At 52.5% G+C, this 22303-nt stretch overlaps 1 protein-coding gene across 1 annotated transcript in view; it reads right to left on the bottom strand.

Annotated features, from left to right (window-relative positions):
* RPH3AL (rabphilin 3A like (without C2 domains)) overlaps nucleotides 1-20930 on the bottom strand; it is a 111482-nt gene extending 90552 nt beyond the window's left edge. The window contains 2 exon segments of the mRNA XM_040455470.1: nucleotides 5188-5299; nucleotides 20909-20930. Of these exon segments, the coding sequence (XP_040311404.1) occupies nucleotides 5188-5264 (77 nt within the window). The 5' untranslated portion in view covers nucleotides 5265-5299; nucleotides 20909-20930.
* Between the last annotated feature and the right edge of the window lie 1373 nt (nucleotides 20931-22303).

Genomic DNA, 22303 nt, shown 5'->3' with positions numbered 1-22303 from the left:
GCGCTGGCTTAGCACCGTGGGAGGCAGGAGCATGGAGTGTGGCCTCCGGATGGATGGAGAAAGGCCACGGCCACAGCATGTGAGGCTTCCGAGGGAGGAACACGGAAGATCATCGAGACTGAGATCTGAGGCGTATAAGTGAAACGGAACTTGACCACGGGCTAGGAAAGAGTGGCAATTAGGTTAAAAACAAACCCTGAAGATAAAAGGAGATGCACACAGCAGTTTGAAAACTAGAGGGTTCGAGGGCAGGAGGGCAACACAGCAGTGCACCAGGAGAGGTGGCGAGGGCAGGCCAGGTGGTGGGGCAGAGCTGGGGCACAGCTGGGGGACCCTAGAGTCTCTACAGCCATGGGCTGCGAGAGCGCCGCCTCCTGAAGCTGTGACCAGGGGCTGAGGGCAAGAATTCACACCTGTCTCATCTTTCTGGATGGAAAGGGAGTGGCGGCAGCAGACCGAGCCCCAAGTCTCTGCCCAGGGTCCCCGCGTCTCTGAGACATTCTGAGCCAAGTGCTGGGGACACAGGGACAGGCAAGATGGCAAGTGGCCACCTCGAAGAACTGTAACGTGCTTGGGGACACCGATGCCCAGTCAGTTACACCAGTATTTACTTAATGAAAACCAAGAAGAGCTATGCAGTCAGCACATATTTGTTGGGTGTCCACTGGGGCTTGTTAGGTGTTAGGGATGTGCTGCTGGGTGGGACACGCAGGCGGGCATTAGGAGGACGTATAAATAAGAGAACTAACCTAGTCGGGGTATGTTCTGGAAAGGCTTCCCTAAAGAAGTGACAGCAGGGGTGCCTGGGTGGCTCAGTCGGTTAAGCGTTCGACTCTCGGTTTCAGCTCAGGTCACGATCTCACAATTCATGGGTTCGAGCCCCGCACAGGGCTCAGCAATGGCAGCGCGGAGCCTGCTTGCAATTCTCTCTCCCTCTTCTCTCTCTCTCTGCCCTTGCCCCGCACCGCGGGACCTCCGGGCCGTGTCTACCTGTCTCCCTGGGCCTCCCCCCACACTCACTCTCAAAACAAACACACTTAAAAAAAAAAAAGAAGTGACAGCAGGCAAGAGTCTTAGATGCAGGACACAGAGAAGGAGGGTGAGGATGTAGACGCCTTCTGGGTGGTTCCCTGACACAAGGTGGACACCGGTGGTCTCATATCACTGCCCCACCCAGGCTGCTACAACCAACAGTTCTTGCACGGTGGGCACAGTGAGTGTCAGGAGGGCGAAAGAGCGCGTCCTCTCTCCGCAAGTAGAGCAGGCTGGTTAAGGTGAAGGACTCAGACTGGAGTCTGCTGGTTTTTACCTCTTGGCTCCCGCCCTTCCCAGCGGTGAGAATGCAGGGAGCTGTTCACAGCCGGATCTCCCCATCTGCCTCTTTAAAGGGCGCCATGCAGATTAAACGAGGCAGGGTAGACAGGGCGCTCTGCATACAGCAGATGCCCAATTGCTTAATCAGTGGTGGTTAATGATGATTACTATAATCACCACGGGTAGGACCATCAGGAATGGCTTGACCAAAGAGGCAGGGCTTGTGCAGGATGAACAGGCGCTTCCCCACACGGAAAGAGGGGGACGGCGTTCAGGCAGAGGACCCATGCGTGCAAAGGCTCAAAGACATAAAATAAAACAATATGCTGTACTGAGGGTCTCCAGACTTCTAGACCGCTTATGTCTCCAATTCAAAAAGAAGCACAGCCCTAGACCAACACTTTCTCAAGCGGTCCTCACGGGGCTGGGGGAAGCGAACAATAGGAAAGGGGCAGGACTGGGGGGCAGAGGAAGGGAGTCCAGTCCTTGGAGTGGGCAAGGGCACGCGCCCACCTTTCCTCTGTGCACTGGGCAGACTCAGGCCCTGAAAGGCAACACTCTCTCACCCCAACCTGCAGGTTTCCTCCACCTGAGCATTTCAAGGACTCAAGTGACTGGCCAGGACACCCTCTGTGTGCGACTCACTGGGCCCAGGGAGGAGACCTGGAAAACAGGGTTCCCAAGCTCAGGCCTCCCACCGCATGGGAAAAAGAAAAGCCAAGCAACGCAGAAGCGGGAGGGCACAGCACCAGGAACTTCGATCCATCCTGGAGGGTGCAACCCCTACCCAGCTAGCTCTGGGCCTGGCTCCGCCCAGGGCACGGCAGACCTCTTCGCGCCGGACCCTCCTGCCATTCTATAAGGCAGGCTCCCCATTTCTCAGTGGAGTAAAGAGACCGAGTGTAGTTAGATAGCTTTCTAAAGGCAAGTCAGAGGTGCCTGAGTGGCTCAGTCGGTTAAGCCTCCAACTCTTGATTTCAGCTCAGGTCATGATCTCACAGTTTGTGAGTTTGAGCCCTGCATCAGGCTCTGCGCTGACAGCCTGGAGCCTGCTTGGGATTCTCTCTTTCTCCCTCTCTCTGCCCCTCCCCCACTTGTGCACGCACACACACGCATGCACACACACACTCTCTCTCTCTCTCTCTCAAAATAAATACATAAACATTAAAATAATAATAATAAAATAAACAATAAAGGTGATCAGAGGTTGGTTGGCCTCCAGATCCAAGGAGCCCATGGCCAGCCGCTGCTGACAGCCCCCTGCCAGGCTTCCCTAGGGCATCCTCCAGGCCTCCATTTCTGCCTCCATCTGGTCACCTACCAAGCCCTGACAAGCTGTCCTCTCATTCAACCTCCTCCCCGGGCCCCTGCCTCTGTCCAGTCAGGCTGCAGCTCGTGCCTTTGGCCCTGGCTGCCACTGAGTATCTTGTTCCCCGGAATGGCCCTCCACACCACCAAAGGTGTCCAACTCGTGGCTGCCAGATAATAGGCATGGTTGTAAGCCCCAAGAAAGACTCTTCAGTGGCGACCAGCGCCCATCTGTACATGCCCCCCATAAGGTGGCCTCATCTCGCGGCTGGCCTGGCCTCACATGGTGCACCAACAACTGTTCCTAGTTCCTTGCGTTCTAGGCTGCACGCTGTGTCCAGGCCTTTGCTGACACTGTGCCCTCCGCCCACAGCGCCTGCCCGTCTCCCCAAACCCCCTTTTCCACTGGGTCACTCCTATTCTTTTTAAAGTCTTCTTTTATTTTTTAATGTTTATTTAATTTTGAGAAAGACAGCGGGGGAGGGGCAGAGAGGGAGGGAGACAGAGGATCCAAAGTAGGCTCCATGCTAATAGCAGAGAGCCCGACGTGGGGCTCAAACTCACAACCTGTGAGATCATGACCTGAACCAAAGTCGGATGCTTAACCAACTGAACCACCCAGGTGCCTCAAGACTTCTTTTAGATGCATGGTGAAGATTCGCTCCAAGGTGGGTCAAGAGTCCATTCTCAGAGTTCCCAGAAGGCCCAGGCATAGCTCCATCACAGGGCTTAAACATTACCTCAAGGCCGGGTGGGAGACCCTCTGTCTCCCCATCCAGAATGTGAGTCTAGGGGACCAGCCCTGCCCCATCTGGCCCCTGAACACTTCCCCAACTTCCTTTCCCCCCTTTTAGCACCTCACTCTGCATTCAAGCCACAGTGGCCTCCTATCAGGCATGTTTCTTCTACCTCAGGGCCTTTGCTCATGCTATTCCTTCTGCCTAGAAGCTCCTTCCCCCTATTTCCATCTAACATGTACCCCTCCTCCAGGACTCAAATTAAACATCACTTTCTCAGGGAAGCCTCTCCAAATCCCTGGATTAAGTTAGCACCTGCCTTCTTCACCCCACTGCCTGCTTCCACTGTCAAAGTAGCTACACATGGGTAATTTCATGTATAATGTTCACCTCTTCCTATCAGTGCCTTAAGACCAAGCACCATATAGGTCTTGTTCACTGCTGTGCAACCAGTGCCTGGCACCTGGTAGGGGGTTAGAAAATGTCTGGTGTCTCAGGACAGACCTGAGCTGATGCCCGGGTGGTAACTTCCCCGGGCCTCCCAGAGGAACCGTCAGGGCACAGCGCCCAGTTGCAGGATTTGTGGTGTTCTTCTTTACGGAGCCTGGCATTACAAGGCAGCACACCCTGGGGAGGAGATAAAAGCATTTGCTCTTCTAAAAGACGCTACAACAGCTTCTGGCTGCTGCTGAGCACAAGACAAGGTCAGGGAAAACTGAAAGAAATGCCAGAGGGGTCATCAGGGGTCACACCAGGCCCTGGTACAAAAGCACAGCTCTCTTCATATGCCGCCAGGGAGGACACAGCGTCTTGCCTGGCATCGAAGCAGAGAGGGACAGGGGCTGGCTTCATCCCTGGTCTCTCCCCTGTGGGGGGGCTGTGCAGGGGCTGAAAGGAGCTGAGCCACCCCAGTGAGAGGGACAAATTAACTACTGCACGGAGATTCCTGCAAATCATGCAGGGCTCCGCTCCTCTCGGGCGTTTCGGATTAATTTTTCTATCCCTCTTTGATGTTTCAGCTCTGTCCCCCTGCAGGCCTGTAACATCGAATTGCAAATTTCTTGAACTTGGTCCCATTGGGGAAATGCCGGCTCCCATAACTGACACTGTTTGATAGATCGAAGGGGCATTCTTGGGCTTATCAGGCACTGGGGACCGCCAAGTCCTCAGATGGATAGGGAAGACTGGTAGGCAGGACAGGCATCCGGGAGCCTCTGGTCTCCAGCCACGGGGGGACATTGAGGAGAGATGGCCCAATCTAACTGGATCTGAGGGATCACCAGGCTGAGGGTAACAGGAAAACTGGGGCTCTCAGGGGACAAACCAGCATCAGAGAGGCCCTGTTAAGGGCAGGGAGGAGACCGGGGATGCCTTGAGGCTGGCTGTGTGTTTCAGCCTGGGCAGGGAGGTGACGGGGGCAGGAGCTCAGGGACTGAAGGCTCAGTGACAGGGGGATTTATACTCTTAACCGAGAAGGCAGAGGAAGCAGTTTGACACCCGCACCCCCAGCCTGCTGTGATAGAAAGAACACGGGCATGGGAGTCAGGGGAGCCTGGGTGCGGGTCCCAGGCTTGCCACTCACAAGGTAAGTGCCTTGGGCAAGGAGCCCAGCCTCGTTTTCCTCATCCAAGAAATGAGGGTAAGTCCGACGTGGCAGTTAAACGAGTGAATGGCTGTTAAGTGCTCAGCTCGGGCCTGGTGTGCCTCAGTCACGCACTTGTCTCCAAACTTCTCTTTCTGGGTCCCCGATAATGAATCTTGTCCAAAAATGGAGGGAAGCAGGGGTGGAGGAGGAAGGGAAGGCCTGGCGGGGTCTTGGGGGACTCACTTGGCTCGCAGGGCAAGCTGCCGATCATTGGGGCAAACCCACTGGTCGTTCCCGCTGCCGAAGATGGTGTCGGCCATGGCCTGGAGTGCCCAGCCGGGGCAGGGAGTCACATCTGAGGCGAGAAGAGGGAAAGACAAGGAGCGTGTCATCAGCTGGGGAGGAGATGGCGCACCAAGCGCTGGCACTTCTGGCGTGTCCCCGTGCCAGGCCACCTGCGGACGCATCACCCACAGAATCCCTTCTCCGGCTAAATACCGTTCCCTCAAAGCTCCTCTTTCTCATAATTCTGGGAGGGATAACTACGTGGCTCATGGAGCTAAGTGATAAGATTGGACATGACTGGCCAGACATCCGGGGTTAGAAGCAGAAAAGGGAGAAGAGGCACATCTCAGTAATCTTCAACTTGGCCAGCAGGCCCTGAGGGCATTTGACTCCCGCGCCTCCCAAGTACAGCCCCTACTGGACTGAGCACAATGCCTAGCAGGAGGGGCTGGGGCCAGGGGGGCCCACAGCTAGATAGCCCGGGCAAGCCTTACACCACCCCCAAACCTGGGGGTCCCACCGCAGCAGCCCAAGGCCTATGGGTGCAGTGAAAGTTGGCCACCCTAACGGGCTCTGCTCCCCACCATGTTCTGCTGACCATCACAGTGCTCCCCAGAGCAGGAAGGAGGGCAGGAAGCAGCGGCTGCAGCCGGACTGCCATCCTGCACAACTATAGGGGGCACGGTCCACCAGGACTACGATGACAACGGCACCCTCGGGCATCCTGCAGGGTGGCACCCCGGCTCCAGAACTTCCTGGTGGTTTAACTGGTGCAGCCCAACTTAGCTACCTTTCTCCTTGCCACCAAGGATATGACCAGCTCCTTGATTATCTAGCATGAGGATTATCTAGCTCATGTATTCTGAAGGGAGTGTGTGTGTGTGTGTGTGTGTGTGTGTGTGTGTGTGTGTTGAGGGAATGGAAAAGAGAGTAACTCAATCCCAGAGCAAAGATGAGGGATTGCACTGAGTTATCCACACCCCCCTGGGCCAATCCCATCTAGACCAGTAGATCTCAAACACAGGAATCTTTCATACTCTTAAAAATTACTGAGGTTGGGGGCGCCTGGGTGGCTCAGTCGGTTGGGTGTCTGACTCTTGATCTCGGCTCAGGTCATGATCTCACGGTTCATGAGATGGAGCCCCACACGGGGCTCTGTGCTAACAGCAAGGAGCCTGCTTGGGATTCTCTCTCCCTCGCTCTCTGCCCCTCCCCCACTCATGCTCATTCTCTCCCTCTCTCTCAAAATTAATAAGCATTTTTTAAAAAAAGTTACTGGGGCGCCTGGGTGGCGCAGTCGGTTAAGCGTCCGACTTCAGCCAGGTCACGATCTCGCGGTCCGTGAGTTCGAGCCCCGCGTCAGGCTCTGGGCTGATGGCTCAGAGCCTGGAGCCTGTTTCTGATTCTGTGTCTCCCTCTCTCTCTGCCCCTCCCCCGTTCATGCTCTCTCTCTGTCCCAAAAAATAAATAAAAACGTTGAAAAAAAAATTAAAAAAAAAAAAAGTTACTGAGGTTGGAAATTAGTCTAGCAGTGCCTTCAATGTTAAACAGAGTTACCATGTGACCCAGAAACTCCTTCGAGGTATATACCCAAGAGAACTGAACATATATGTCCACACAAAACCTTTTATGTGGGTGTTCATAGCAGCATTATTCACAACAGCCAAAAAGTGGGAACAATTTAAATGCCCACCAACTGATAAATGGATAAAATATGCCATATCCATGCACACTGGAATATTATTTGGCCATAAAAGAATAAAGTACTGACACAGGCTATTAACACGGCTGAACCCTGGAAGCATTATGCTAAGTTTCAAGAGTCAGTCACAAAAGACCACATATTGTACGATTCCATTTACAAGAAATGTCCAGAACAGGCAAATCCAGAGAGGCAAAAAGTAGATTCATGGCTGTCAGGGTCTGGAGTACGGGTGGCCAGAGGAGAATGAGGAGTTTCTACTACTCAGTTCAGGGTTTCTTTTGGGGGGTCATGAAAATGTTTGGAATTAGGTCACGATGATGGTTGCACAACTTTGAGAGTAAACTAAAACCAATGAATTGTAACCTTCAAGAGTGTGAATTTTATGGTATAGGAACTACACCTCATTAAACTGTTATAAAAAATTCTTTCCAATGGCAAATGATGTGAGTTTTATCTATTCATATTTACCACATTAGAAATTAAAACTAAAAAAAATTTTAATTGTAATTCATCAAAAAACAATAAACCCATTAGATGTTCACATATTTTGTGTATGTATGTATGTATGTATGTATGTATGTATGTATGTATGTGTGTGTGTTTATATTTAGGGGCGCCTGGATGGCTCAGTGAGTTAAGCATCTGACTTCAGCTCAGGTCATGATCTCAAGGTCCATGAGTTCGAGCCCCGCCTCAGACTCTGTGGTGACAGCTCGAAGCCTGGAGCCTGCTTTGGATTCTGTGTCTTCCTCTCTGTCCCTCCCGTTTGTGCTCTGTCGCTCGCTCTCTCTTTCTCTCGCTCTCAAACATGTTACGTTTCTTTTTGAGAGAGAGAGCACGAGAGGGGGAAGTGTGGAGGGAGGGGGACAAGGGATCCAAAGCAGGCACTGCACTGACAGCAGAGAGCCCAATGTGGGGCTCTAATTCACAAACTATGAGATCATGACCTGAGCCAAAGTCAGCCACTCAACCAACTGAGCCACCCATGCTCCTTCTCTATATTTTATTTAAAAATATATTCTTTCAGAACAAAAACAATTAGTGAGAATGGTATTGCTTTACATTTTAAAAAAATCTGCAGGTGCGCCTGGGTGGCTTGGTCGGTTAAGCGTCCAGCTTCGGCACAGGTCATGGTCTCGTGGTCTCATGGTTTGTGGGTTCAAGCCCCACGTCGGGCTCTGTGCTGACAGCTCGGAGGCTGGAGCCTGCTTCGGATTCTGTGTCTCCCTCCCTCTCTCTGTCCCTCCCCAGCTCGTGATGTGTCTCTCTCTCTCAAAAATAAATGTTAAAAAATTTTTTTTACATAAAAATAAAAATCTGTGTAATATTTGGTTTAACAAAAGTCAGCTGGGTGTTCATATCTGATTTTTTTGTTCAATCTTTTGTGATTATGTGGTTTTGTTAAACTGCAGGAAGGATATCCAGATTCTCACAGATATGTACTACATGTGGAAAAGGGAGGAATATCTTTTTTTTTTAAATTTTTTTTTCAATGTTTATTTATTTTTGGGACAGAGAGAGACAGAGCATGAACGGACGAGGGGCAGAGAGAGAGGGAGACACAGAATCGGAAACAGGCTCCAGGCTCTGAGCCATCAGCCCAGAGCCCGACGCGGGGCTCGAACTCACGGACCGCGAGATCATGACCTGGCTGAAGTCGGACGCTTAACCGACTGCGCCACCCAGGCGCCCCAGGAATATCTTAATCTATGTATCTACCTACCTATCTGTTTAGTAGGCTTCATGTCCAGCACAGAGCCCAAGGTAGGGCTTGAACTCACAACCCTGAGATCAAGACCTGAACTGAGATCAAGAGTCGGATGCTCAACCTACTGAGGCACCCAGGCGTCCCAAGGGAGGAGTACTTCAATAGTCTTCCTAGATAATTGTGGATACTCTTTCATACTGTACCAGAACTCAACAGATGGTAGTTTCCTAAAGATTAGTTTCAAATGTGGCATCTGGAACCACATTAATGAACTTTTCATTTTCAGTACATTTGTGAGAGAACAGGATGCAGTATCTTATTACTATCAGGAAAACAGTTTTGACCTTGTGAATTTCCTGAAAGGTACTGGGGATCCCCAGGGATCCTTGGATCATGGTTTGAGAACTACTGTTCCAGACCAATGTCACCGATTTCTACGATGACCAGCAGGGGGCAGCGGGTGGACTGTAGCTAACTGACCCACATAGAGACCAAGCCCATGACCTAGAATGCAGTGGTCTCCCTGTCCCGCGCAGCACATCCAAGTACCTGTGTTCCACTGTGGGCCACCTGGGGAGAGAGACCTGAGCACCTCTAGACCCTAAAGGGACCCCATGGCCAGGCCCAGCACTGGGAGGCCACCATCACCAAAGTCCTCCTCAAATCGAAAGCCTTGATCTTCTCCCAAATGAGGCGAACATATGATCCAGGAAAACACAGACAGGGTCAAAATGACACTCATCAAATAAGTGTAAACCAGTGTCCCACCTCCAGCCTTCAGTGCTCTATGGTTTGTTTTGTTGTTTTTTTGAAATTTCTGTTATCGGGGCGCCTGGGTGGCTCAGTCGGTTGAGCGTCTGACTTCGGCTCAGGTCACGATCTCACGGTCCGTGAGTTCGAGCCCCGCGTCAGGCTCTGGGCTGATGGCTCAGAGCCTGGAGCCTGCTTCCGATTCTGTGTCTCCCTCTCTCTCTGCCCCTCCCCCGTTCATGCTCTGTCTCTCTCTGTCCCAAAAATAAATAAACATTAAAAAAAAAAAAAAAAGAAATTTCTGTTATCTTGTGACTAGCACAATCACACTGCCACGTGGGCGTGAAAAGCATTACTCCGTTCCAAGTAAACATTTAGAACATACTACAATTCATTAGCCTGCTCATTATTTTTTTTAAAAAAAATACTTTGAGGGGACGCCTGGGTGGCTCAGTCGGTTAAGCGTTCCACTTCAGCTCAGGTCATGATCTCACGGTTTGGGAGTTTGAGCCCCACACTGGGCTCCTTGCTGGAGGTACAGAGCTTGCTTGGGATTCTCTCTCTCTTCCTCTCTCTCTGCTCCTCCCTTGCTCGCTCGAGCTCTCTCTCTCTCTCTCTCTCTCTCTCTCTCTCTCTCTCTGTGTCTCTCTCAAAATAAATAAATACGAACTTAAAAAAAATACTTTGGGAGCTGCAAGAAATGGAAATGATGGGGGTCTCCCTGACCCAGAGGGACTGGACTGTGTCTGGGCAAACAGGGTGTCGAGGAGCCACCGCTCCTGCCACAGCCTGCAGGGGGCGCCACTTCCCCGGCCACTGCTCCCAGGGCTGGAGGGTCCTGGGCCTCTCCCTCCGCTCTACCACAGACACCCCCACAGAAGCAGGGGTACACGAGGGGTGACCCCCGGAGGGGATGGAGCCAGCCAGGGAACCTCAGGGTGGCTATTCCATCTTCCGGACCAAAACTATGTGGAGCTGGGCAGGGGGAGGTGAGGAGAAGGAAGGGGTCCTAGGCTCTCATGCGCCCACCTTCACCTCCTTTAATGGTGGCGACAGGTGGGGACAACCCAGGAGAAGACCGCAGAGGTCAAGATTTCAACAACAGTTCCTCACAGGCTGAAATCAGCCTTTAGGGGATGAAGCCCTTTTGTCTCCTGTGGGTCACTCCCTAGGGGTGCCAGAGTTTGGGGATCACTTGCAAGAGAGCCCCCAAGCTAACATTTCTCTCTCCTCTGACCCGTCTGAGTTCTGTTCCTCTTCTTCTTCTTTTTTTTTTTTTTTTTTTCCTGTTTTTTGGTTTTTTACTCTTCTCTTCTTTTCAAAACTTTGGCAGAAATAACTCTGCCGTCGCCCACAGGTACTGTTCTGTTCTCCCTAAATCTAATCAGGACAGAAGAGAAACAAGAGAGGTTAAGAGAAAAGGTCACACAGCTAACTGCGCTGGTCTACTAACCCTTACTTCAATGCTAATTTCTCTGCCCTGGGTCACCTTCTGCCGTAGGGCAGAGGGAAGCGCTTTGGGTGGTGAGGAAGGGGGAAAGACGACTCAGCTGGACAGAAACGCCCCGTCAAAGTCTGGCTTTTATGCACATGTCCTGAAAGACCGGGAACAAGTCAGCTGTCTTCTTTGGGCCCGTTTTCTCAGAGGGACCCGAAGGGGCGGAGACAGGCTGGAGGGGCTGCCCTGGGCAATTCTGACACCTGAGTCCACCCTGCCGAGTTGCGAGTTGCGGGAGGGAGGCACAGGTGGCAGATGGGGGACTGGAGAAGGGTCCTGGGGCAGGAGGGGGGTGGCTGCTCCAACCTGGGAGGTGGGAACTGAGCCCCACCCCAGCCTAGTCCCTGAGGGGGTGGGGCGGGAGAAGGAAGGCATCCCCCTGTCCCCTACCCCTGTCACTATGCTCAGGAAGCTTCAGGGAAGATGAGCGGATGGCACCTTCGAGGCCCTGGGGTTGTGAACACTGGCCGGCAGGGTCTTAGATGGTGCCAAGTTCGCAGCCGGGCTTGTCCACAGGGGTGTCTCCGAGGGAGAACTGGGGCTTCTGCCCAGGCTGCAGCCCACGTCTCGCAAGGCACAGCTGTCCCTCGTCCACAAAGAGCAACCTTGGGACAGACGCTGAGAGAGGAAGGGCAGCTCGAGGAGCCACATTTTAGGAAACTGCCAACAGAGCCAGCTCAGGCTTTCCAAATCTCTTCAGTCTGAGCCAGCTGCCGGCTCCCTCGCATCACCAGCCAACCCCTATCCCCGGCTTCCCGAACGCTCTTCATCCAGGGGGCTCCTCTGCCAAGCTGTGTGCTCACCACCAGCCAGCACGCACCGCCTGGGTTCTGCTCCAGGAGGAGGCCCCTCCCAAAGCCCATGCCCTCTTAAGAGCTGGGTCCTTAAGGCTTCCGAGGAGCAGTACCATGTGAGTTGAACGTATTAACAAGTGCCAATCTGTCCCGGCCAAAAATCAACTGATGGGACAGAACAGGGCCTTACAGAAGGCCAGTGAAAAGGCAGGAAGTGCAAACCACACATACTGGAGGGAAAAGCGAGACTCGGGCCTAGAGGTAAGCAAGGCGGCAGGGTCCGCGGAGAGAGGGCTGCATGGAGCCCTGGCCTGCTCTTGAACAAGCAGAGAACAGGTGGCCGGGCCAGGCCTCCCTCTGAAGTCCTTCCAGCCGTGAGGGGGAAGAGCCTGAAGGAGAGGCGTATGTGGTGTGCCTGTGTGTGTGTGTGTGTGTGTGTGTGTGTGTGTGCGCGCGCGCGCGAGCGTGTGTGTCCTGCTGAGAAGGGAGACTGGTCCCGGGGGAGGTGGGCGTCAGGTCTGGGAACCCAGGCTCCCATTTTACTGACAACACGCTCCCCCCTCCTTCCCCACAGGCCTGTGCCCTTGTCCCCTCTCTGTCCCCGGGGCCCAGCACAGGGCCTGCCACAAAGCCGGCGCTCAGGGACTAGCTGTTCGGTGGAACTGATTTCCTCAGAGAGACGGCCATTCCCAGACAAGGAGAGACTGAGACAACAAGGCAGAGTAGCTCAGGGGCAGCCCGTGCTCTGCGACTTGTTCGCTCACAAAACAGTTTGTTCCTCGGGACTCCCCGCTGGGTAGTCAGCACCCAGTGGCTCCGATGGCTGAGCCACCTCCCTACTTAACCCAGAGGCCAGTGTGCCACAGGGCCCCCGCTGGGACACTGGGCCTCCAGGTGCTGCCTCCATCCTGGACTCAGGGGACCCTTCGGGGGACAGGGAACAGGGAACAGGAAATGCATTTCCTCAGAAAATTCCACAGGGTGGGGGGCGCCTCGGTGGCTCAGCAGGTTGAGCATCCAACAACTTCAGCTCAGGTCATGATCTCACAGCTCGTGGGTTCGAGCCCCGCATCAGGCTCTGTGCCGACAGCCCAGAGCCTGGAGCCTGCTTCGGATTCCGTCTGTCTGTCTGCCTGTCTGTCTGTCTCTCTCTCTCTCTCTGCCCCTCCCCCGCTCACACTGTCTCTCTCAAAAATAAATGAACATTAAAAAAATGATCTTACTTTCTTTAAAAAAAAAAAAAGAAAGAAAGAAAGAAAGAAAAGAAAAGTCCATGGGGAAGGAGGTTCATGAGCCCCAGGCAACTTTCTGAGGCAGATCTGTGAAAACAAACTCGTTTTTACAGAGAGTTCCAATTGTCTCTCCCTAAAGTCCAAAGCTTGTCACTCTGGGTGTTAGTCACTGTCGACTGTCTCCACTGGACAAGCCACAATGCAACCGCAGTCACCTTCTGGACATTGCCGAATACAGGACAGAAACCAGCCTGCACTCACTCATCACCCACCCCAGATGAATACTCTGGACATCTCAGTGTAAGGCCTCTCGATTTTGTTCCGGATATTTCTGTAGAAACTCCAAATAAAATTGGGTTCTTGCTACACATCCTGTTTGCTGTTTTCTTATCACATGGTACTTTCTCACATTATTAAAATGCCTCAAAAAACCATGATTTTTAATTGTAACTTAGCATTCTGGATATATTTTGTCATTTTCCTCTTTGGGAGCACACAGATGACTTGCAGGTTTGTTCTATTATATTCATATTCAACACCAAAATGCGTATCTGTGAGATAAACCTCTGTGCCTGTCTCTGATTATTTCGTTAGGATCGATTCCTTTTGTTCTCTCTCGGTGGCTGTTTGGAAGCAGCGTCCTGCTCTTGCTGGTGACTTGTGTTTGCCTTTGCACGTGGTGTGCAAAGGGGAAAGTATACTTTTGCCTAATATATTCTTGAGACAACTTTTACTGTTCATAGCCGCTCAAAGCTGTCAGTTGCAGGCCTCAGCCTGCTCTCTCCGAGGTGCTTCTAGAATGGCTCACCACTTTTCGTAGTGACAGAGTTGCATCTCTTTCCCATCGGTCTCATGTGGATTCTGGATTTTCGGTCCCAGAAGGCAGATGAAAGAGCCTGTCTGGAAATCTCCAATAAGCTGGTTTTATAATGCACACAGCCAGGGGTGCCTGGGTGGCTCAGTCGGTTAAGCATCCAACTTCGGCTCAGGTCACGGTCTCACGGCTCATGAGTTTGAGCCCCACATCAGGCTCTGTGCTCGGAGCCTAGAGCCTACTTCAGATTCTGTGTCTCCCTCTCTCTCTGCCCCTCCCCTGCTTGTTCTCTCCCTCTCTCTCTCAAAAATAAACATTGACAACAAAAAATGTATAACACGTACAGCCCTCTAATCACTAAAAAAGGCCTCTGCTCCACAAGCATTCGCATCTACTTGAAAGAAGCCTTAAAGGGCTTCGTGTGCTCAGAATCCAGTGAAGCGAACACGGAAGTGAACACAGAGCCCCGAGTGACCCGGGTAGTCATGTAACACCGCCCCCCCTCCAGCCAATGTTCTCCTCCAAAAAGGGGCAGGGGGGCTCCAACTCCACCACAGGCTCCTGGTGAGGAGGAAATGAAAGGGCACTGCCATGAACTCCACACAGCAGCACAAATCGTCACTAATCCAAGAAAACACTGCTGTCAGACCCCCCGTCCCTCCAAACTCACACGTGCTTTAACACAGTGCTGGGAAACACTGCGGCTGCAGCTGTCTCCGAGAGGGCGGGGGCGGGGAGGTACAAAGCAACCCGCCCTTTGAGAAGGATTACACACACCCATGGGGTCCTCTGCTCTGCCTGCCAGGGCCAGGGTGGGGACACAGGCACCTGCCCTATTACCAAAGCTAATCACCTTTCCCTGGGGTGGTTATGTCTCCCACCTTTAGACCCTGGCATTTTCCACCTCCTTGATTTTGTTTCAGGGAGCATCCACTGATACAGCTGGGACGATGACCATCCCTCCCCGCCGCTGCCCCCGGGTGTGCTGTGGATAGACAGCCTCGTGGGAGAGAAGAAATGATACCGAGAGAACAGTGGGAACGGAGCCGGCAGAATGGAAGGGCTGAAAGAAACCACAGGGTCTAGGAGGGGACATCACGTGCAAAGGCAAACACAAGTCGCCAGCAAGAGCAGGACGCCGCTTCCAAACAGCCACCAAGAGAGAACAAAAGAACGTGCGCGCGAGGCGTAGGAGGTTTTCTCTGAGTTGCTGGACCAGGATGAACGAAATGCAAGGTCTAGCCAAGAGCCCTGGCTGACCCATGGACTCAGGAACAATGAATAAATGTTGTAAACCACCAACTTTGGAGGTGCTTGTTACGCAGCATTATCGTGACAAATATATAACTGATACAAATGCTATCTGGTAAATAAAATCCCAACCCTGACCTCAGTATCCAGCCCAACCCCCTCCCAGAGCTGTTTAGGGTTTGATTTTCAAACCTGTGAGCAGTGGAAAGGCCAAAAGACCAGATGAGGAAGGCAAACTGGAGCCACAAGAGGCAAACAAGACCGCTCTGCTCCCCACCCACATGTCAGAGTAAGGAGAGGGGACTGGGGAGGGGCCTAGAGCCTTGGCAGGCAGCCTGCGCAGGGCTGGAAAAGAGGCTTCATCCCAGTGCCAAATCTGAGCCGACACGGAGAGTGCTGAACTGGGCAGGATTCAGGGCCTGCATTCAGCCTCTGGAGGACAGACGGCTGTGATCCTTTCCTCATGCCTGGCCTGGGCGGGCGGGAAGACTGCCTGTACACCCTCTACTGCCCAGTCTGCCATCCCAAGACAGCTAGCTGTGATGGGCCAGGGTGGCAGGTGAGTAGACGAGGGTCTAAAGGAGGAAGGAAAAGCAGGGATAAATATCAAAAAAATACTTGCCACCAAGCTGGCGCTTCCCGAGGTCTCCAAGACACCGTATAAGAGCCCTCAGTTCTACACCCAGGTATTAATATTCCAGGGAACCCTTAGCAACAGGCCCTGACATCTGTTCTGTTACCATGATACGGGAAACATGCTAATAGCAAGATAAGGTGAGCTGAGACATCCGCATTTCCTCCACCTGTCACGCCACACCGGAGGATGAAAGATCCAGACAGGAAGCCTCGAAGGCCTGTCTGAAACCAGAAGGAACCTCTCTATGGTGTCTTGGGCTAATTATGCATGAGGCAGGGCTTGAGGGTTTGGGAGATGAGACAGGACCCCTGAGGAAGCTACTGCCTGACAAACGTCCCTAGAACTCACCCTGTCAGCAGGCATCCTGCCAGATCTGCTTCCTTGAGGGACCCTTCCCTCCCCTGCCTATTCAGTCCTCTGCCTCTCTTGCTCAGACTGTGGCAAAACCTTCCCAGTTGGCCTTGGGACCTCCTGGGGCCCACTTCACGCCCTTCACTTGCAGCCAGAGAGGTCGTCCTTAAAGCTTAGGTCAGGCCCTGTAATTCCCTTGCTCAAAAACCTTCAATGGCTCCCCAATGCCAAAGGAAAAGACCAAGGCCACACTCGAGGTCATCCGTGATCTGACCCTAACTACCCCACCAGCCTCACCTGCCACCACAACCCTCCACAAAACTCATGCTCTAGTCACTGGGCACCTGGACACATTCTGGCTGCTCACCTCTGTCTCCAGAACTTCTCACATGAAACGTCGTTCCTGCACGTTGTCTGCCTGCAGAGGCCCAGTAACCACCTCCTCTGGGAATTCTCTAACTCCTCCCCACCTAGCTCCTGTTCGGAATCCACCCCTCCCTCCCTCCCCACAGCATTTCATTCCCCTTTGTATCCTGGGGGGGGGGGGGTCTTTACCTCTGTTACCCGTATGAAGGCCACAGCCCCCAGGATGTGCCTCCGTGTCCCTGGGCTAGCGTGGTGCTCTGAACATGGCGGGTGTCATTGCACCTTTATGGACCTAATACTAACCTTCAAGAGTTTACCACAGCCCATGGAATAATGCTCAGCCTCCCCGGCCTGGAACTGAAGGCCCCACATTGTAACCTCGGGCTTCCTTAACCACACGCAGGCCCACCCACCGCACAGGCCTCACCTGCCCTGCCTCTGGCCCACTCTGCAAAGTGGTTTCCACCAACTAGAATGGTAGGAAACCTAGAAAGGACCCCGACTCTTGAGGAGTGGTCAACTCAACAAGAGCACATCCAGGCACAATGTCACAGTCAACATCACAAATGACAAATGACCGGGGCGCCCGGGGGGTGCAGTCAGTTAAGTGTTTGACTCTCGGTTTTGGACCAGGTCATGATCTAACAGTCATGGAATCGAGTCCCACATCAGGTTCTGTGCTGACAGTGCAGAGGCTGCTCGGGATTCCCTCTCTCCCTCCTCCCTCTCTGCCCCTACCCCGCTCACATGCACGCTCTCCCTCTCGAAATAAATAAATAAGCATTTTTTTTTTAAAAGCAATGAAAATAAATGACAAAAGACCTAGAAAAGGGTTTATAGCCAGATCAGGAATAAGAAGTAGGGTAAGTGGTGGACACAACGACAGCACAACATACCGAGCGTGGGAGATGCAGAGCTCACGCGTCAGAGGAGAATGATTTGACATCGTGGGTGAATGGATTTCTGTAATCCTCTTCTCGGGATAAGTTAGGCACCCTACCTGTCCTCGCGGCTCCCGCTCAGATTCCTCCTCCTGGGAGGGGCTCGCTAAGACCCCGCGGCCCCTGCTCCCATTCCTGCAGCCTCTCTCGTCTGTGGCCTTCCGGGACAGCCAACCCTGGGCCCCCTGTGGCCCATTCGGGAGCACATCCCCATGGACTCACAGACCTAGGAGCGTGCTGGGGTCCTCAGAAAGGCAAGCAGCGGCTACTTTGGGCTTCGCTGCCTTCACTCATTCGCCAAGCAAGCATTGAACGTTGACCGTGCGTCGGACTTTGCTGCAGGGGGAGCTGGGGGCTGTTCTTTGTGCCCCCAGAAGGCCTCATGTGGTAGGAGGCCTCCGCAAGGAAGGAAATCCTCACCCAAGATGCCCACTTTGTGGGGCCCAACCCCCTGCCTGTCTCTTTGTCTCACCGAAGCCACTCTCTCTTTCCCAGGCTGAAGTGCTATGGAAGGCCTCCAACCGAAATGAGATGCGGAGCAACCCACTTCTTCCCCCCTCTCACTCCGAGTGCCAGCCCTCCAATTTTAACAGCCACAAGCTCTGCCGACATGTCCCCAGAGGCACAGCTCGCTTTTGTCATTTCCGAAAGGCCTAAAACCAGGCAGGTACAGGTCCCAGATCAAGGCAGTCAAAGTGGGCGGAGACCCGCTCCAGGGTAACCAGATCCCCTCAGGCCGGATCCTCAACCCGCAAACACACAGGAAGCCTCCCAGGTTGGCTGCCAGGCTCCCAGCAGCGGCCCATTCCCCATCGGACCACAGGCTATAGTCTCCTAGTGCTGCTGTAACCATTTACCACAAACTGGGAGGCTTGAGCAGTTCTAGAGCCTAGAAGTCCAAAACCAAGATGGTGACAGAGCCAGTTTTCTCTGAAGGACTCGGAGAGGAATCTGTCCAATGCCTCTCTCTTGGCTTTGGGTGTTTGCCCAGCAATCCTTGGCGCTCCTTGGCTTGAAGTTGGATCACTGCAATCTGTCTTCACTTTCACGTGGCCTTCCTCCCAGGTATCTTTGTATGGTTGTCAACTCCCTGGGCCTCTCACCACACTGGAGTGAGACCAAGGACATTCCCGTATGACCTCACCTTAACCAATGACAACGGCAATGCCCCTATGTCTAAGTAAGACCACAGTCTAAGGTTCTGAGGGTTGGGACTTCATCATACCCCTCTGGGGGACACAATTCACCAGGTAACACAGGGGGAAAGTGGAAACCTGGGCCCTCCCCTGGGGGGCTGGGTCAGCAGACTCGGGGGCCCTTCAGTGTGTACGCACAGAAGCTTAAGTTGGTCTAAAATGCATCCTGGAGTTCCTAGGTGCTGGGAACTAGGAGACGAGTCTAAATCTAAGAGAGCTGTCATGGTTGGTGCAAAAAGAGGATTCAAGAAAACATCTCCTTTGGGCACTGCTTCTCTTGGGAGTTCTATCAGGGGAGTTGTGACCTCGGGTGGGAATAAATTATACCTTTCTTTCCATTAACCTGCAACTGAAATTGTCTATTTTCTTTCACTACGAATGTAGGTAACACATCAGAGTCAAATTATTAGTACCTGTGGCTTGGTCATTAATAGATCAATGGTATTTATATATCACAGAGTTACAGATATCTCAAAATATTATTTATGTTCATCACTACATAAGTTATATTTAAAATTAAAATAGTTATTAGACCTACTGTAAGGTGGTTTACCTAATGACTCAAAAATGAATCACACGGATTACTATGTCAAAACTTGTTTTTTTAAAAATACTCTGAGAACTATAAGTCAGTATAAGTGGCTCCTGTGTAATCCTGTTTGTACATTAAAAATCATTATCTTGAGAAAGGTTCCACAGGATTCACCAGACTATCAAAAAAAAAAAAAAAAAGGGGGTCGATGGCACAAAAAAAGAACAGGAAACAGAATTGGAGTTTGATTAAGGCTACCAGAAGAAAACAAGTTTTCAGGTAATCGGATGTCTGTGGCCCCCAGGGACTGTGCTCAGAAAATGCCCAAACCTCCCCCAGGGGCTGCCAGGCACCTGGCTTGGGGTGCACAGTGAGGTGCACAGTGCTTATCTTTCAGTGCAGGAATACAAGCCTGCTTCCAAGTGTGCAGTGTGTGTGTGTGTGTGTGTGTGTGTGTGTGTGTTTGTGTGTGTGTGTGAGAGAGAGAAAAGTTCTAGGCAAACAATTTTTGCAAAGGAAATCTGATTTTAGTTCGAACCTAGGAGTAGCTTGCTGGAGGAACCCAGTAGAAACTTCTCCATGCAGCAGAGAAGCCTCTGGAAAAAAGGCAGGTCCAGCCCTTCTCACCTGCTTGGTAAAGTCCCAATGTTCAGGTGTGCTGACAGGGGCAGTCCTCCGGGTCCCTGGGGCTTCCACACTGCTGCCACCCCTAGGGGCCTCCGCAAGGCCCCACCAGGACACCAGCTCCCTGGCGGTTCTTCTCAGGCTCTGCCAGGTACTTCTCCATGCTTCTCCCGCCCACTTCACCAGAGCCTGGGCGGGGACCTTGGCTCCGGCTATTTGCTTGAAGCCAGCAGCCAAGGCAACCCCCAGCTGACCTAGCCTGCTATCTGCCAGCCAGCTGTCCCCTCTCGTTCATGGAAACACAAACAGACGTTTCTCTGTTCCAACTCCAAGGTTAAGTACTGCACTGCCAAGTGCCAGCTGTCAACTTCTCTGTGCACTCCACATTCCCCTGGCTGAGGCTAAGACCCCAGACAAGTGGGGGCGCCCGTCATGAATGCCCATGGTAAGGACTGCCAAGGACTTGGGCAATCGGGGGGGAGGGACATCAGGCAGTGAGAGAGGGGACCAACCCCAGAATGCGGCACGGTACAGAGGAGATGAGCTGGGGAAAGGTCAAACAGAACCACCGGCATCTTGCCGTAGTTTTTGAGGCTTTTAGGAGCAGTCTGCAAATTAAAATATACCTGCAAACACTCAGCCTGGCCCTGAGCTATCGGATGGGGAAGGGAAAGCAGCTGGCTTCATGGGGCACAACCTACCTGCGGGTACTTGCCACAGGCTGACCAACTGAAATTCATCCCAGTCCCAAGGGGATGGCTTGATCATCATCCCTTTCCAGAGAGGAAATTTGAGACTGACGCTTGAGGGGTGCAGCCTCAGGGCCACACAGCTGGCCCCTGGCACTTTCTGTCACCTCTGTTCCCCAAGGAGCCCGGGCTATGGCGTATGGCATCTAATGAAAGCAATAGACCAGGGAGTGTCTCCAACCATCTCCCCTGCTCCCAGTACTATGGAGTGTGCCAGGAATTCATGGAAACTCAGACACGCAGAAATTGGCCAAACAGGAGTTCTGAGAAGGTTCAGGATTACGTGGGCCACAGCAGCCCGCAGGTGCTGCTATGGCTCACCCTACGGCCCGAGGAGTAGTGAGGCACAGAGGCACCATCTCTGATGGCCCCTGCTCCCCACCATTCCCACTGCCTGACCCATTGCTCACCCAAACCCCAGTCACCCTATGATTCTAAGTGGTTCCCTGTCTCCAAGCTCCTCCACACAGACGAGCCCTGCAATGGCCCAGCTCTACTCAGACACTTCCAAATAGAGCCCAACATCCTCACCTGCAAGTTCACGGCCATCCACAGGCTCTGCCCCACCTTGCCAAATTTGTCTGCAGACACACAGAAACAATTGGCATCATCCCCCACGTCTAAGCCCACACTCCCTCCAGGCAGCCCTCTTGCTGCACCCCCTGCCCCCATTCCACACCCACTGCCCCAGCCTGAAGCAACTGCTCCCTCTCCAGCATCTTCACAAACACCTACATTTTACCCCTCCCCAACACTTGCCAATTTCCGGTGGTTATGAATGTGTCTGACCTTTCCTATCGGACCAGATGCTCCCTGAGAGCAGGACAAGCCTCCTGCCTGGACGATGCTCAAAACATGTGCACGGGAGTAGATCTGAGAGTCCTGGAATAAACCCATACATCTAGGATCAACTGATCTGAGACAAGGGTGTCAAGGATGTCCCCATTCAGTGGGGAAAGGAGACTCTTTCAAAAAATGCTGCTCTGACAACTGGGTAGCCACAGGCAAAAGTATGAGGTTGGACCCTTACCTCACACCACTTAAAAATTTTACCTTTAGGGGCACCTGGGTGGCTCAGCTGGTTAAGCGGCAGACTCTCCATTTCAGCTCAGGTCATGATCTTATGGTTTGTCGTTCAAGTTCCACACTGTACTCCATGCTGACAGTGCAGAGCCTGCTTGGGATTTTCTCTCTCTCCCTCTCTCTCTCTCTGCCCCTCCTTTGTTCTCTCTCTCTCTCTCTTTCTCAAAATAAACTTAAAAAAAATTTTAACTCTAGGGGTACTTGGGTGGCTCTGTAGGTTAAGCTTCCAACTCCTGATTTTGGCTCAGGTGATGATCTCCCAGTCGTGAGATGGAGCTCTGCGTCAGGCTCCATGCTGAGTGTGGTGCCTGCTTGGTATTCTGTCTCTCTCTCTCTGCGCAGCGCCCCCCACTCATGCACTTCTGCGCATGCTATCTCTCAAAACAAACATTTTTGTCTTAATTTAACTCTAGGGGCGCCTGGGTGGCCTCGTTGGTTAAGTGTCCCACTCTTGGTTTCGGCTCAGGTCATGATCTCGCAGTTCGTGAGTTCAAGCCCTGTGTTGGGCTCCATGCTGACAGTGCAGAGCCTGCTTGGGATTCTCTCTCTCTCCCTCTCTCTCTGCCTCTCCCCACTCGCTCCCTCTGTCTCTCAAAATAAATAAACCTCAAAAAAATTTAACAAAATTAACTCTAAATGGATCAAAGAGCTAAAACTATAAAACTCTTGGAAGGAAATGTAGGGGTACATCTTCACAGCCTCACACTCGGTGCTGGTCTTCTAGAGGTGACACCAAGAGCATGAGCAACAACAACAACAACAGACCACATAAACTGGACTCCATCAACATAAAGACCTTTAGTGCACCAAAGGACATCTCAAGAAGGTGAACAGATAGAGAAT

The sequence above is a fragment of the Herpailurus yagouaroundi genome, unplaced genomic scaffold (assembly GCF_014898765.1).
Source record: "Herpailurus yagouaroundi ecotype Mexico unplaced genomic scaffold, PumYag 215, whole genome shotgun sequence".
NCBI classification, from domain to species: Eukaryota; Metazoa; Chordata; class Mammalia; order Carnivora; family Felidae; genus Herpailurus; species Herpailurus yagouaroundi.
Note: the sequence above shows the minus strand (reverse complement) of the source record. Positions and strands in the feature narration are given on the sequence as shown.